General features: G+C 43.6%; 1 protein-coding gene across 5 annotated transcripts in view; it reads right to left on the minus strand.

The window, feature by feature from the left end:
* PPP4R1 (protein phosphatase 4 regulatory subunit 1) overlaps positions 1-14,018 on the minus strand; it is a 689,584-nt gene that overhangs the window by 197,162 nt on the left and 478,404 nt on the right. For 3 of the 5 annotated variants that reach the window (XM_078688139.1, XM_078688140.1, XM_078688145.1), the window contains exon 13: positions 8,227-8,322. The exons of the other annotated variants lie outside the window; for them this stretch is intronic. In XM_078688139.1, coding sequence (XP_078544265.1) covers positions 8,227-8,322 — 96 coding nt within the window. The remainder of the gene's footprint in view (positions 1-8,226; positions 8,323-14,018) is intronic. 5 annotated transcript variants of the gene reach the window in all.

The following is a 14,018-nucleotide window of genomic DNA, read 5'->3' on the forward strand; positions in this document are numbered from 1 at the left end:
AACACCAAACATCTTTCTCTAAGATAAAAGAAAGCATAATCACTGCACCATATCTGTGTAATTTTGAACATAACAGGAAAACAGTACTTACCACAGATGCCAGTGGAAAAGGTTTGGGAGCTACTCTATCACAGAAAATTGATGGCAAAGAAAGAATTGTAGCATTCGCCTCACGATCTTTGACTAAAGCGAATTGAATTATTCTGTGGTGGAAAGCGTTAGCTTGTTTTTTGGGAGTGAAACATTTCAAGTTTTTCCTTTGGGGATTGCAATTCTGTATACGCACTGATCATAAACAGTTAGTTTTTATGTTCAATCCGAAGAATAACTCTTGCAACACACCCCGCATAGCCGAATGGATTCTGGGACTGGAAGGTTTCTGTTTCAAAGTTGAGTATGTGCCTGGGGTACAACATTCTGCAGCAGATTTCCTTTCTAGAAGCCCCCTCCAGAAAGATGAACAGTTTGATATAAGTGAATGTCCCATCTTTCAAATCAACCTTTCTACCATCTCTTCCCAAGAATGGACACATTGCATGGACACAGACAATACCATGACACAACTTTTATCTTACACTTTGCATTGGTGGCCTGATTCTCAAGACCTAGTAAGCACTGACGTAAAGAGGTTCTGGGAGGTACGACATGAACTTAACATAGACCATGGTATGTTATTTAGGAAAGACCAGATCATTCCTCCCGAAGCCATCAGAAGTAAGATAGTTGACCTAGTACACGAAGGCCACTCTGGTAGAAGCTTAACCAAGGCCAGACTACGGGAACCGTACTGGTTCCCCAACATGGATTCATTAGTTGAGGACAAAGTTAAACATTGCCATACATGCGCCAACAGTGATAAATCCAAGATACATAGAAAAACCAAAATTTTTCCGATTCCAGTACCAAACAAACCTTGGGGGAAAATTGCCCTAGACATAATGGGTCCTCATAATTTTCCAAAGCTAACCAAGCAATTCGCATTGGTCCTAGTAGATTATCATTCTCACTGGACTGTGGTCAAAATGGTCAATCAAATAACCACTGCGACTGTCATTCAATGTCTCAGAGAAACCTTTGCTAAGGAGGGAATTTCAGCCTCCATTGTCACCGACAACGGGGCCCAATTTGTATCCCATACCATGACAGAATTCCTCAGCATGCTTGACATAACACATATAAGGTCACCACTTTATTGTCCCAGAGCAAATGGCCTGGTGGAAAGAATGAACCGCATGGTCAAAGGATGCATTCAATTGGCAAGCAGCAACACTATTCCCACTGACCAAGCGCTACAAGAAATGCTGTGGGTATATCATACCACCCTCAGTCAAGTCACTGGAATTTCCCCTTTTTCAGCCTTAAGGGGGAGAAAACCCTGTACTAAGTTCTTTCCCAACTGGCTAGGAGAGGGATCCCATATCACTAGGGACATGCAAGGGTTTAAGGGCAAACTCCACATTCACCAAAGCAAATACAAAGGTCACTATGACTCCAAACATGGTACCAAAATGCAGGAATGGAAAATAGGAGACTGGGTTTGTATCAAAAATCCCAGGAGAAGTAGTCCGGAGAGTAAATTCTCAAAACCCATGTGCATAACAGCGGTAAAAGGCAACACTGTCATTTTAGACAATGACCAAATGTGGAGCATGGACAGGTTAGTCAAGTCACAACAAGAACAAAACAGTCAAATACCACAGGATCTCCCTATAACATCTCAACCTGTTGACCCTACCCATACCCAAAGAACACACAAAACTCCAGAATGGCACAAAGACTTTGTTATGTACAAATGAACTTGATTGCCTTTCTCTGGAGAACCACGTGGTACTCTATACAGTGATTTTCCTTGTGTTATATTAAGGGGGAAAGATGTGTTACAACCTAGTTATTTTTATATATATATATATATATCCTAGTTATTTTATATATGTATATCCTGTTAGGTTATGTTTTATATACTACAAGGGGCCATCACTTAATGTAACTGGTGTTGGTCATCATGTTGGTACCTTCCATCTCCCCCACCCTGTGCTTCCGCTTGGCACCTCCCAGGGCTTGAGGAGGCTGCTTTAGAATGTTGATGTGAGGTACCTGTATTGGTGGAGAGAGGAGCAAGAAAGAATAAAGGCTGTTTTACATTCCTCCTGCCTGCAGTCTTTATCAACAGGACTACTCGTTAACCTGTTTTAGAAAGCTTGAGAAAACCTGGCTATTCCCTAGGGGGGATATCTAATTCCTCTGCTGCCATTGTGGATTTGTTCAATTGTTGTACCAACTGAAGTTCAAGCACCAGGATACCCGTAGGGTGACAGCTTTGCGCTATATAAATGTTTGAAACAATACAATACAATACGCAATGTGTAGAATGATCATGAGTAATGTGACCCACCCCAACCTATGAGTAAAAATCAGTTATGCTCAGACCAAAGTGATGGACACCCTGGAGATCTCCGGTATCGGGAGATCGCCGCTAAATGGACTTTTATTGAAGAATGAGAAAGTCCCGATCTGGCTAGTTGAAGCAGATATGGAAGAATTTGCTCCAGTGAGGAATTAGAAGGATGAACATTATTTGAAATACACCAGTTACAGAATCTTCTCCATTTTGCTGCAAATGTATTGTTAGTAGACATTGCCATAGAATTTGCCAGAATTTCACCACATTCTTGGGGAATATCTAGTGACTGAAATTCATGCTCGAAAGGTTCCAAGCTGACAATTTTAGAGAGGTGAAGTGTGGGTGAAGAACTTGGCCCTTGTTCATGGAAATCAGAGTCTGGATCATTGAAAACTTTATCCTGGGCTCCAATGATAATTGGAGAAGTTCTGTGTACCAAAACTGTCTTGGCCAGGCTGGGGCTAATAAGATTATGTGGCATGGTTCTGATCTCGTTTTTCTCAATATCTTTGGAATTAGAGGAAATGGAGAGAAAGCATAAGCAAACATCCCTGTCCATCGGAGATGAAGAGCATTTCCCCTTGATCCTTTCTGTGGGAATCTGCTTGCGTAATGTTTGCATTTTTTGTTGTTTTGAGTCGCAAACAAGTCCAAATTTGGTTTGCCCCATAGATTGAATATTTGACGAAGTTGGTTTTGATTCAGTTCCCACTCGTGGCAAATGATCTGGTTAACAAATCTGCCCTTGTGCTGTCTACCCCAGGAACATGTTCCACCTGTAGGGCTATGCTGTGATGTAGAAGCCAATTCCAAATTGTGTGTGCCTGAGCAGACAGGGGCTTTCACCTTGTGCCACCCTGTTTCAGCAGATAGAACATCGTTATTGTGCTGTCGGTCCTTACCAGGACTGATGAACCACGAATTCTGGGCAGAAAGGCTTGAAGACCCAGGAAAACTGCTTTTAATTCCAAGAGATTGATGTGAAGTTTTGCCTCTTGAGGTGACCAATGGCCTTGAATCTCTAGGTCTTGCAGGTGCGATCCCCAACCTTGCAATGAAGCGTCTGATGTCATGACGTAACTTGGAGATTGAGGTTTGAATAGTAGACCCTTTTTCAAGTTGCTCCTGATACCCCACCATGAGATTGCCCATTTGATCTGAGAGTTGATGGCTAGTTTGTCTTCGAATGAACCTAGAGCTTGAACCCATTGTTTGTCTAGGGATTCTTGTAGTGGTATCATATGCAAACGGTAGTTTGGAATCAATGGGATACAGGATGACATCATTCCCAGTAAAGATTTGAAGATCCTGATGAAAGTGGACTTTTTTGATCTTATTGATGCTGTCAGATTTAAAATCTTTGTTATGCGTTCCTCTGAAGGAAAAGCTTTCGCTTCCTGAGTTTTCAATAGTTCTCCGAGGAATTGGAGTGACTGTGTCGGAGTAAAGGAGGACTTCTCTCTGTTTATTCGAAGGCCTAATTTCTGGAAAAGATCCATACAGATTTGTAAAGACTGCTGTGTCTCCTAGTACGATGTTCCTTTTATCAGCCAGTCAGCCAAATATGGGAACATTTGGAGACCTTGTTGCCTTAGATGTACTGCGATCGGTGTCATACATTTTGTGAAAACCCTTGGGGCAGATTTTAGGTCGAAATGTAATACTTTGAACTGGTAATGGCGCCCGCCACCATGAACCGGAGATACCGTTTGTGCTTCTTGTGGATTGGGATATGGAAATATGCATCCAAAAGGTCTAGAGAGACCATGTAATCTCCTCTGCGAAGTAAAAGGAGGATTTCCTGTAATGACAGCATGAGGAATGAGATTTTCTTTATGTATTTGTTCAGATCCCTGAGGTCGATTACCTGTCTCCATTTGGAAGACTGCTTTTTCTTTATGAGGAAAAAGTGCGAATAGAATCCAGTCCCCTGTTGATCTGGTGGTACCTCTTCTATTGCCCTTTCATTAGGAGAGTTAAAATTTCTGTCTTGAGGGCTGAGAGATGATTTCGATTTCTGTAGAGAGGTGGGCGATTCAGAGGTTTTTGTGAGCATTCCAGGGTGTGACCCTGCATTATGATGTCTAACACCCATTTGTCCGATGTTATTGATTGCCAATAATTTAGAAATTGAGAAAGGTAATGGAACTGTTTGAGATGAGACGGGGCCGGAGGCGCATGAAGAATATCACTGTCTTCGACCAGAATCTTGCGCCTTTCCTCGTGCAGCAGATTTTCTCCTTCCTTGCTGCTGAAATGATGTATTAGAGGACCGATACTGTTGATTGGTGGAGAACTGACGGTACCCCTGTTGATGATACGGCTGGTACCTGTATGACTGAAAAGAGGAACGTTGCTGGAAATGTCCTCTCAATCCTCTGCCACTTAAAGACTGGTAGCGACCTTGTTGTAAAGATCCCAAAGCTCTAGCAGTATCAGTGTCTGCTTTTATTCCCTGAAGCGCCTCGTCAATGTGCTTCCCAAACAGGCTTTCTCCATCAAAAGGCATGTCCATGTTTTTGGATTGGACCTCAGGCCTAAAAGATGTTGATTTTAGCCATCCCTGCCTACGAACAGCAACAGCTCCAGCCATTTGACGAAAACCTACAGACACTATGTCCATCGCTACATCTATGGACTCAGATGCTGCTCTGGCTCCATCTTGCAAAATTGTATTTGCTTCCTCCTTTTTGTCATCTGGGAGATACGACAGGATTGGTGCGATGTCTGACCACATCTGTCTGTTAAATCTACTGATAAGCGCCATTGCATTTGCTGCCTTGATAGACGCTGCCGCCATAACTGCAAAGCGCTTTCCAATACTGTCCATTTGTTTACCTTCCTTATCAGGAGGCGCCAAACAGGCTGTCACCGGATGTTTGGAGCATCTCTGCGCCGATGAGTAACAGACTCCAGACGAGGATGCCCAATTAGGCATGCTGGAGCTGTCTCTGGAGCGCGGTATTTCTTAACAAGTTTAGAAATTAATGCTGGAACTGATGCGGATTTCTCATCAATTTAATTCCTTCATCCCAGATGTGCTGGATTATCGGGATAGCCCTTACTGACTTTCGAGATGACTGTTTGAAGTCATAAAGGAAACATTCACTTTCTTTTACAGGCATAGTAAGCTCAAATCTTTTTGCGGCTCTTTCAATCAAGTCATGAAAGCTGGCTATATCCTCCGGTGGAGAACTCGCTTGAGGTAATGGTGACGAAGGAGAAGTTGGAACGATGTATTGGTCCCATTCATCCCCAACTACATCATCCTGGGGAATCTCTCCTTCCTCAGCTTGATCTTCATGATCAGAATCCATTAAGTCATCCCGAATTATTATTATTTTCGGGGCGTCAACTCGTTGGACTGGCGGAGGAGACTGAACCACTGCTGTTTCCTTCACAGGTTGAGGAATACTTGCAGGAGTAGGACCAGGGACTGAAGCGTTATCTTCCGGAAAACGGCGGTAATAACTGTCTATCATGTGCCTTAAGTCAGAAATGAAAGATACAGGCACAGACAGACTCCTCCTGAACATTGGGACTTACTTTCTCCTCCTCTTCATAATTATAAGCCTGATGAAATGACTCATAACGTTTAGGGCCTCTTACTGGCCGATCCTTAAAAGAGAATTGTTCTTGAACCTCTTGGAAATCCTCATCCTCTGATTCCTGACTTTTAATATGTAGCTGCGAGGGGCTATAGGCAGCTTCATAAGACCCCTCATCTTCAGATTCGTGGCAATCTAGAATAGTAGATGGAAGCAGCGGGGACATTTTAGGAGAGGAAAAGTCTCCTTTCTTACTCGTCGACGAGTCCGTCGACGGGATAATTCTCTTAATGGATATGAATGTTGAAGTCATCATTGTCGGAGATCCAACAGCTGTCATCGTCGACGATTTTCTGGTCGTCGACGGGACCGTCGACGGGACCAATGACTGGATTGTCGACGGGACCGTCGTCGACAAAGATCTTGCTGTCGACGAAGGTCTGACACTCACCGTCGACGGAGTCATCACCATTGTCGACGACGAGATCGTCGTCGGGGTCATCGACGGCTTCGTCGGCGATCTGACAGGAATTTCCTTAGTTTTCGACGGCGGCAACAACGACTGAGTCTTCTTTTCTATGGTAGGCTTGAGAGGAGTTGGAGGAAGAGAAGAAGAAGTTTCACCTTCTTTGGTTTAACTTGATTTTAGTCTCTTTTGATCTCCTTTTTCCTCAGAGGACTCTCTCATGCTGTTTAGAGGAATGTCCCTTGGCTTCACCCTCAGACTCAGTCTGTAGCTTTCTTCTTTTGAAGCCATAGCAATAGGCGAGCTTCTCTTCCTTTGAGTGTTTTAGCAGAGAAGGTACGACAATGTTTGCAGTCCTTAGGAACATGCTTGGGATACATGCAGTACAAGCATTCCTTATGTGGTTCTTCAGAAAACAATCTGGCGTTGCCACAGTATCTGCAAGATCTGAAGAGTCTCTTCTTGTAGCCTTCAGACATTTTCAAGAAATAAGATTGAAAATCAGTACCTTACTTCCAACTGTAGAAGGTCAAAAGTTCAGTAGAGAATGAACTGAGCTCACCTCAGGGAGACTCCTTCTCACACGAAGGCGGTTGGAAATCTGAGGAATGGTGGCTCTGCTGAGGATGGTGTATGTTGGTGCTGGCAGCTGATTGGCTGTGGTTTGGACCACATAATGAGGAGGAGAGGTTACCTATTGTTATACTTAAATAGAGGGAACGAATGTTGTGCATGTGTGGTTTAGAGTGTGAAGAATCTTGTGGAATACTATGGCATAATGTGTCAGGGTGCCTTGCACTTAATGAGCAATCGGATGTATCAAAGTAACATGTAACAATCTAGTACCAATTTGGTAGCAGAAGCGTGAGATAGCTCCAACGTCTAGCATTGTTATACTTAAATGTAATCTGCGGTACAGGCTGGGAAAGCTCAAGAGAATGGTGTACTTTTACGAATTCCACATCAGAGGCCTGACTGCTTAGTAGGACACAGAGGCCTCTTATATTTACCAGTCTTCAGTTGCAAAAGGGTGAAGGAGTGAATAGAGGACTGGCTCCCGCACAATAGAAGAGATGCCTCTGATTAGCATCTGTAACAAATGACAATTTTAGGATCTTGGCACAATGGTAGGACCACAGAGCCTAATTTGGATTGAATGGTGCTTTCACAGGCTGGTAAAAACACCTGTGTGGGTCATCGCCTGCATTCTGCCCGTGCCACAAAAAGCTTGTGTAGCAAAGTGATTGAGGAAAAAGCAACTGAACACTGAGAAAACAGGAGAGGACAAGCACCTGTCAAAGAAATAAACATCAGAATGCAAGCATGATGCAGGTGAGTCTAAATGATCTGGCAAAAACTGGGATCTGAACATGGGCCATTGCTGTGCATGGGTATAGTCTTAAAATCATGTACAGCTGACCTGTGTAACAGATTACACATAGCTTTTATTTTCAGCATCTTCAAAAGCCAGTTTTTAATATTGCCATTTGTTGAAAAATAGGAGGCAGTCAATCTGTAGGTGAAAAAGGTTTCTTTTGTATCATCCTGAAAATGAAAATGACAAATTTGATAAACTCTGGTCTCCACTTGAGGAAATTGTAAACAGTGTCAATTATGTGATTCAATTTTCTTTATAATTTGACACCTGTACTGAAAATTCATACTATAACACAAATAAATCTGAAGGGAAAATATTTATGAGAAATGTATTAAGGCTGAAAAGAGAGGGAATGCAAGTTTTGACAACAGTTTAACAAGTTCAGCATCAACTAGAAGCAAACCATGTGTGTGGAGATGCAGGCAGAAAGTACCTGTAGTTTGGATTTTCTTTCTTCTTCTGGGCTGAAGCTACTACTGGTACTGAAGTCGGAGTCATTATGTATGTAGCGAAAGGCAGATTCCGTGCTCTGTTAGGAAAAGGAAATTCCCGTTACTTCTTTATCTACTTTTTGCTCACCTTTTCTGAAGAAATGGGAGCCATCTCATGGCAAATGAAATGCTAAAACGCATCAACAAATGGATTGCCATTGATGAGTTAAATTAGTGAAAATGGCATACTTTGAAATGAATTATATCCCTTTGTGCTCGAGATGGAACTGACAATGTGGGCTCTTGTCAAATTAAAAAATGGGAGGTGACTATTTTCTCCTCATGAGTGGACATTTTTAGGATTTATTTTAAATATCTAACTTTTATTAAAAACAAGGGAAAATTCTTCGTGCCTTCGTGCCTTGAAGAGGAAGACCAAGTGCATGAAGTAGTCATGAGTTTCTGAACAAAAAGGCTGCCCTGAGCCAGATGCCTATAAATATATATAGATAAATATATATAGCTGTTAGACCTGTCATCCTTGGCGTCGTTACCCCTGACTTTTTTGCCACTACCTCCTATGTTTTTGATGCTATGCTGGATTTCACTTTTGCTGGTTTAGATGCTTTGGGCCCTTTGGTCACTACTAATCAGTGTCCAATGGCAAGTGCCCCCTGTATAAATTATTAAATGTGATTGGTCCTCCATGATTGGCATATTTGCTTTACCTGTAAGGTCCCTAGCAGAGTGCACGGAGTGTGCCAGGGCGGGTAATCCAAATGCTACTAGTAGGCCTGCAGCACTGATTGTGCCAACCACATGAGTAGCCCTAAAAGGGGTCTCAGGCCTGCCATTGCAGTGCCTGCACGCAGTTTGTTAAACTGCCATGTCGCGCTGGCAAGTGCCCACACTTGCCAGGTCCTACCCTTCCCATTCTGTGCACATAGGACAACCCTATAGTAGGCCCAAGGTACCCCCCTGGGCAGGGTGCAGTGTATGAGAAAGGTAGGACATGTACTGACGTGTGTAACATGTCCTAAAAGTGAAATACAGCCAATTTCGTTTTTCACTATTGAAAGGCCATCTTGCTCATAGGACAAAATGGGGAAGGCTGTGTACTATTTTACCAGCCTATCTTCCCATAGGAACAAGATGGAGACATGGAGTCTGGTACCCTTGAATTCAGAATTTAATAACACATATTTTAGTGAAGATGGTTTTTAAATCCTGCATTTAGAAATGGCACTTTTAGAAAGTTGCTATTTTTCGGTTCAAACCTTCCTGTGTGCCTCTGCCTGGTTGTGGATTGACTGTCTGGCTTTGGGGAGTGACAGGGGCTGGTAAAGTGTCTTGGCGCCAGGAGTCTGGGTGCGTCAGCCCTAGGCTGAATACGCCCATCTGCATTTAGAGAGGAGGGTGGGGAGATCCCTGTATCTGAGAAGGGCTGTGCCTGCCTCCACAAAGGACTGGCTCCCCCTACTGCTGGGCCTCTGAGGACCCTGGCCCCTTTTCTCAAAGGAAGAAGTTGTGCACTGGCAGAGTGCCCCCAGGACTGGTTTAAACTGGGTCCAGAACCCCCAATACATGAATCACAAAGACTTTAGGGGTATAGAAGTAGGACTGAGACCCCTTGAAAATCAGACTTTTACAATCAAGTGGAACCTCTGCAGAAAGAAGAACAGCTGGAGAAACTAAGAAGGAATATTGCCCTTGCTGTGAGCTCTGGGGCTGACCTGCTGTTTTGCTGATTCAACTGAGGAGAGGACAAGGGACTTTGCTGTGTGCTGTGTCCCCCCCTGCTTGCTAAGGACTTTGCTGTGTCCTGAAGGAACAAGTCTACAAGGGCTTGAGAAGAGCAGGCCTCCTGTTTCTGTAACACAGGGTTACCAAAGTTCCCAAGAAGAACTAAGACGCTGTGAGCATGTCTTTATTCACAGCCTGTGCTTTATTACCAACTGCCTGCCATGTGGGAGAATCGGTGTGCTCATCGGCAAACAACTGACGCCTGCCGTAGGTCTGCTTTGCCTCTAACGTAATTTATCACCAGAGTGTGCTGGCAACATCGTGGGCGGCCTGCCTGCAACCTCCGCCCTGTGGGGGGTGAGGGGGGGACGACTGCTGCACCCCCAATCGCCAGGTGTCCAGATCACCACCGCCAGCCCAGGGCAACAAAAGAGCGGAAGGAAATCACACAGCGGACGTCATCGCTGGAGCCGCGCTGGGCTTGGTTCTGGCCGCTCGAGGAGTCCCATAGCGTCATTGGTGTGCCGCGCTACCATTGGTTCCAGCAGAGGGAACTCCTGCAGTGTCACCGATCCGCCGCGCTGGGATTGGCCCAGCCTCGAGGGCTTCCCCACACTCAGACCACGAAGCGGAGTTGAGCCGGGGAGCCTCGCAGGGAAGAAACCTGTCTCGCCGGGAGGGTGCATCGAGAACCAAGGACTGCCCGTCCCTCGAAGTGAAGCCGCAAACCCCCAGGTAACGCTCGGAGCAAAGTCCCGAGCCGTGGTGTGTGTTGGTGTGTGTCTTTGCCTGGGGGTTGATTGCGGGGTTGCGGAGGGCTGCCTCGATGCCCATAGTCACCAGTAAATGCGAGGCTAGTTGAAGTCACGCCCGTAGCTTTGGGGGCAAGTCGGCACCATCGCTGACCGCGGAGTCAGCTGAAGATACCAGAGTGGGGATCAAAGTATGGAGAGGCATTGTTGGTTCGTGCAGACACGTATGCAAGTAAAATTCCTGCTGGTCACACACGAGTACAGAACTGTTTGGCCCCATAGCTGCTACTAAGCAAGGATTACCTATGTGAGGGTTGAAAGAACACTACAAGAGAACTGTTTTTGCAACAAGAATTTACTGTGTATGTTGGCATATTTGATATTTGGTCTTGCCTAATTCTTAGATAAAGAATCTATTTTTGATAATCATTTGTGTGGTGTCCATTTGTGGTGTTTCACAGTATTATTGTGTGTGTTGGTGCAAATACTTTAAGCATTGCCTTGGAGATAAGCCTGTCTGCTCGTGCCAAGCTACCAAGGGGGTGAGCAGAGGTTATCAACAGTGTGTGCCCCCTTACCCTGACTAGAAGTAAGGGTCCCTATTTGGTCAAAGGTGCCCCCTTACCCTGACTAGAAGTAAGGGTCCCTATTTGGTCAAAGGTACCCCAATTCTAACAATAGCTCTATATACATCTCACTCCCACTAAAGGACGGATGGATAATTCATTATGGACGGACTACAGCTAAAGTACATAAGCGAAACGGAGAACTATCCAAAATTAACTTTAGCTAAATCAAACGTGGGATATGATTCGTGGAGTTAATCAGAGGCAGACTGCTTATGCAGATAGTGCAGGAAGCAGCTGTTGGGCAATTCTAAAAGAAAACAAGACAATCAAAAACAATTTGATACAAAAGGCAGGGGGGGGGCACATATGCTTTACTCCATTTCAGCCATTCAAAAGGTTTTGCTGTTTGCGTGATGAAACATCATTAATAAAATGTTGCCTCAACTGTAAAATTAAATGCGCAGCATCTTTCAGTTTTGGTAATTAAAGCTAGAGCAGATCACAAGGTTATCATTACCAATTACTAAAACGAGGACCAAAACATTCTTCAGCAGCATTTGGGAAATTGAGCATGGGTAACCAGAAAAGCTTTTCAAGTGGTACTTTTCACTCCTTTCCAACTATAGCAACAAATCAATATGGATCCATAACTAAACTATTACTTGTGGTCTCCCAAAGGGCTTACCACTATCATTAGTATTCAAATTCTACATCAGACCTGTGGCACAGATTACCTTATTGTACCACATCTAATTAAAAAAGTATACAGCTAATATTCAAGTCGGCATCCAAGGGCATGAAGACCAGCAGTCTCAAAATTAGAGATACCCCAACTGGCATTCTGCCATTAAAGTGTCCGGAGAAACTAACAGACAAACCCGCTCTCACTATAAAGTGGTGCAGAGTCACAAGTCAACATTATAAAAACGTGTAAAATTAACACCCAACATCATCAATTTATCAAGCATCAAAGATTATTTTGTGAGATTCGTATTTAAGAAGGTGCAATCTGTGTACAACTACAACAAGGTTTAAGTCCACCTGAAAGCATTCTGAACAGGTGTGCACACTCTAGTATTATCACAGTAGTACCATTATTATTTAATTCACAATGGTCTGAATAACAGTGCATGCTACCTACGTCATATCCCAACACTCCAGGAAATAGAGAGTGGCTCCGTAAGAGACACCTACATTTTAAGAGTATCCATTTAAATTTTCACTGCTACACGCTCAATAATGAAAACATTACATTGTCTGCTTCTGCTGGTGTCAGAGAGAGATCTGTACTTGCTGACTGCCTCACATTTCGGGATTATATGCATCTGAGGAGACATACTGTTCCCGAGGTGCAACAAACCCAACCAAACATTGATAGCATCCAGCAGCCTCAAGCTGAATGGCAAATATGCAAGGCCATTGAAGAGAATTGAATTGGAATGAAGTTTAGCAACATAGAAGTGTTGTACTCCCCTTAGTGCAAAGTTGCCCTCCTATTTATCAGTCAGTAAACTCCAAAAGATTTGAGTCGTTTTTGATCCTATGTTATTCAACTCAGAGGTCAACCTTAGATTTTAGTATCCCACTCCTAGTTATATGGTTTATCGATACAATTGAGGACTCTTGACTCAACTATCTGAAACCGCTTTCCTCAGAAACTATACAAATATGCCTGGGTGTTCTTTGTCCAAGCAAGGATTTCATTTTACATCATGTGTCACTGATACAAAGATTTAAGTTGATCTTTATATTAACCGGTCAACCTACTTCAAGTATGAACCCTTACAAGACATCCCGTTCCATCGTACCTCCCGATCGCTACCATCTTCTCACACAACACCACAACATAATGACTTCAGGTCTACTCATCACAACTGCAGCCACTTCTACTGTACACTAACTGCAGATAAACTAATCTGTCGCAGTCCTTTCTCCTCCTTTTGCCACCAACAGCAATTATATGCAAGCAATTGTAACCCAGTTCCACTTTCAGCAGAAAATACCGAATGGAGGTGACCCTAGTCAATTTTGTGTCTGTAGAAAAGCCATAAATTATTTGCCAGTAAAGTTGCAGACACTTAGTTCGAAATCAGCTAGGAATGAAAGTACTGCCAGTCTCCTAAACTAAAAATTCTAACACAAATAAAAGAACTGTTTTATCTATTTGGATTAATTGCATTTTTCTTCAGCGATGTAAATGGAACCTCTGCTAACGGAAGTCTTGAAATTTTAGATCACACTTGGGAATTGGATCGAATGGAGTTTTCATGGGATGAGACAACATAATGTTCAATTGCCAGAGCACTAGAGGAGACCGAATCGGCGGATAGGCTCCGAAAATACCTTTAAAAAATTCCTTTACTAGTCTGCAGGACCATAGGGACGAACGTCTCCTACACCTTTAAATTGCAGTCAAATTAACTTTTACCAAAGAATGGGAAAGGCCACTTTTCGCCAGTGACTAGAGATATGGCAAAACCTCCTCCGGAGAAGAGAGTGGATGGCAGGAGTGTTTTGTAAACCAGGAGCAGAATCTTTTCCATTTGGCTGAATAACACCCGACCGTGGAGGGAGCACGGGCCTTGTTAAGAATGGAACGGCACTCCTCAGAAATAGCTAAGTCACTAAACTCCGTGTGGTGAGGAGCTATGGCCGATAAGTGAAGAGAGTGAATCTGTGGATGAATCACTTGGCCTTGGTGTATTAAAAGTAGACGTTCCGAAGTATGAA

Source organism: Lissotriton helveticus, chromosome 4_1, assembly GCF_964261635.1.
Source record: "Lissotriton helveticus chromosome 4_1, aLisHel1.1, whole genome shotgun sequence".
NCBI lineage: Eukaryota > Metazoa > Chordata > Amphibia > Caudata > Salamandridae > Lissotriton > Lissotriton helveticus.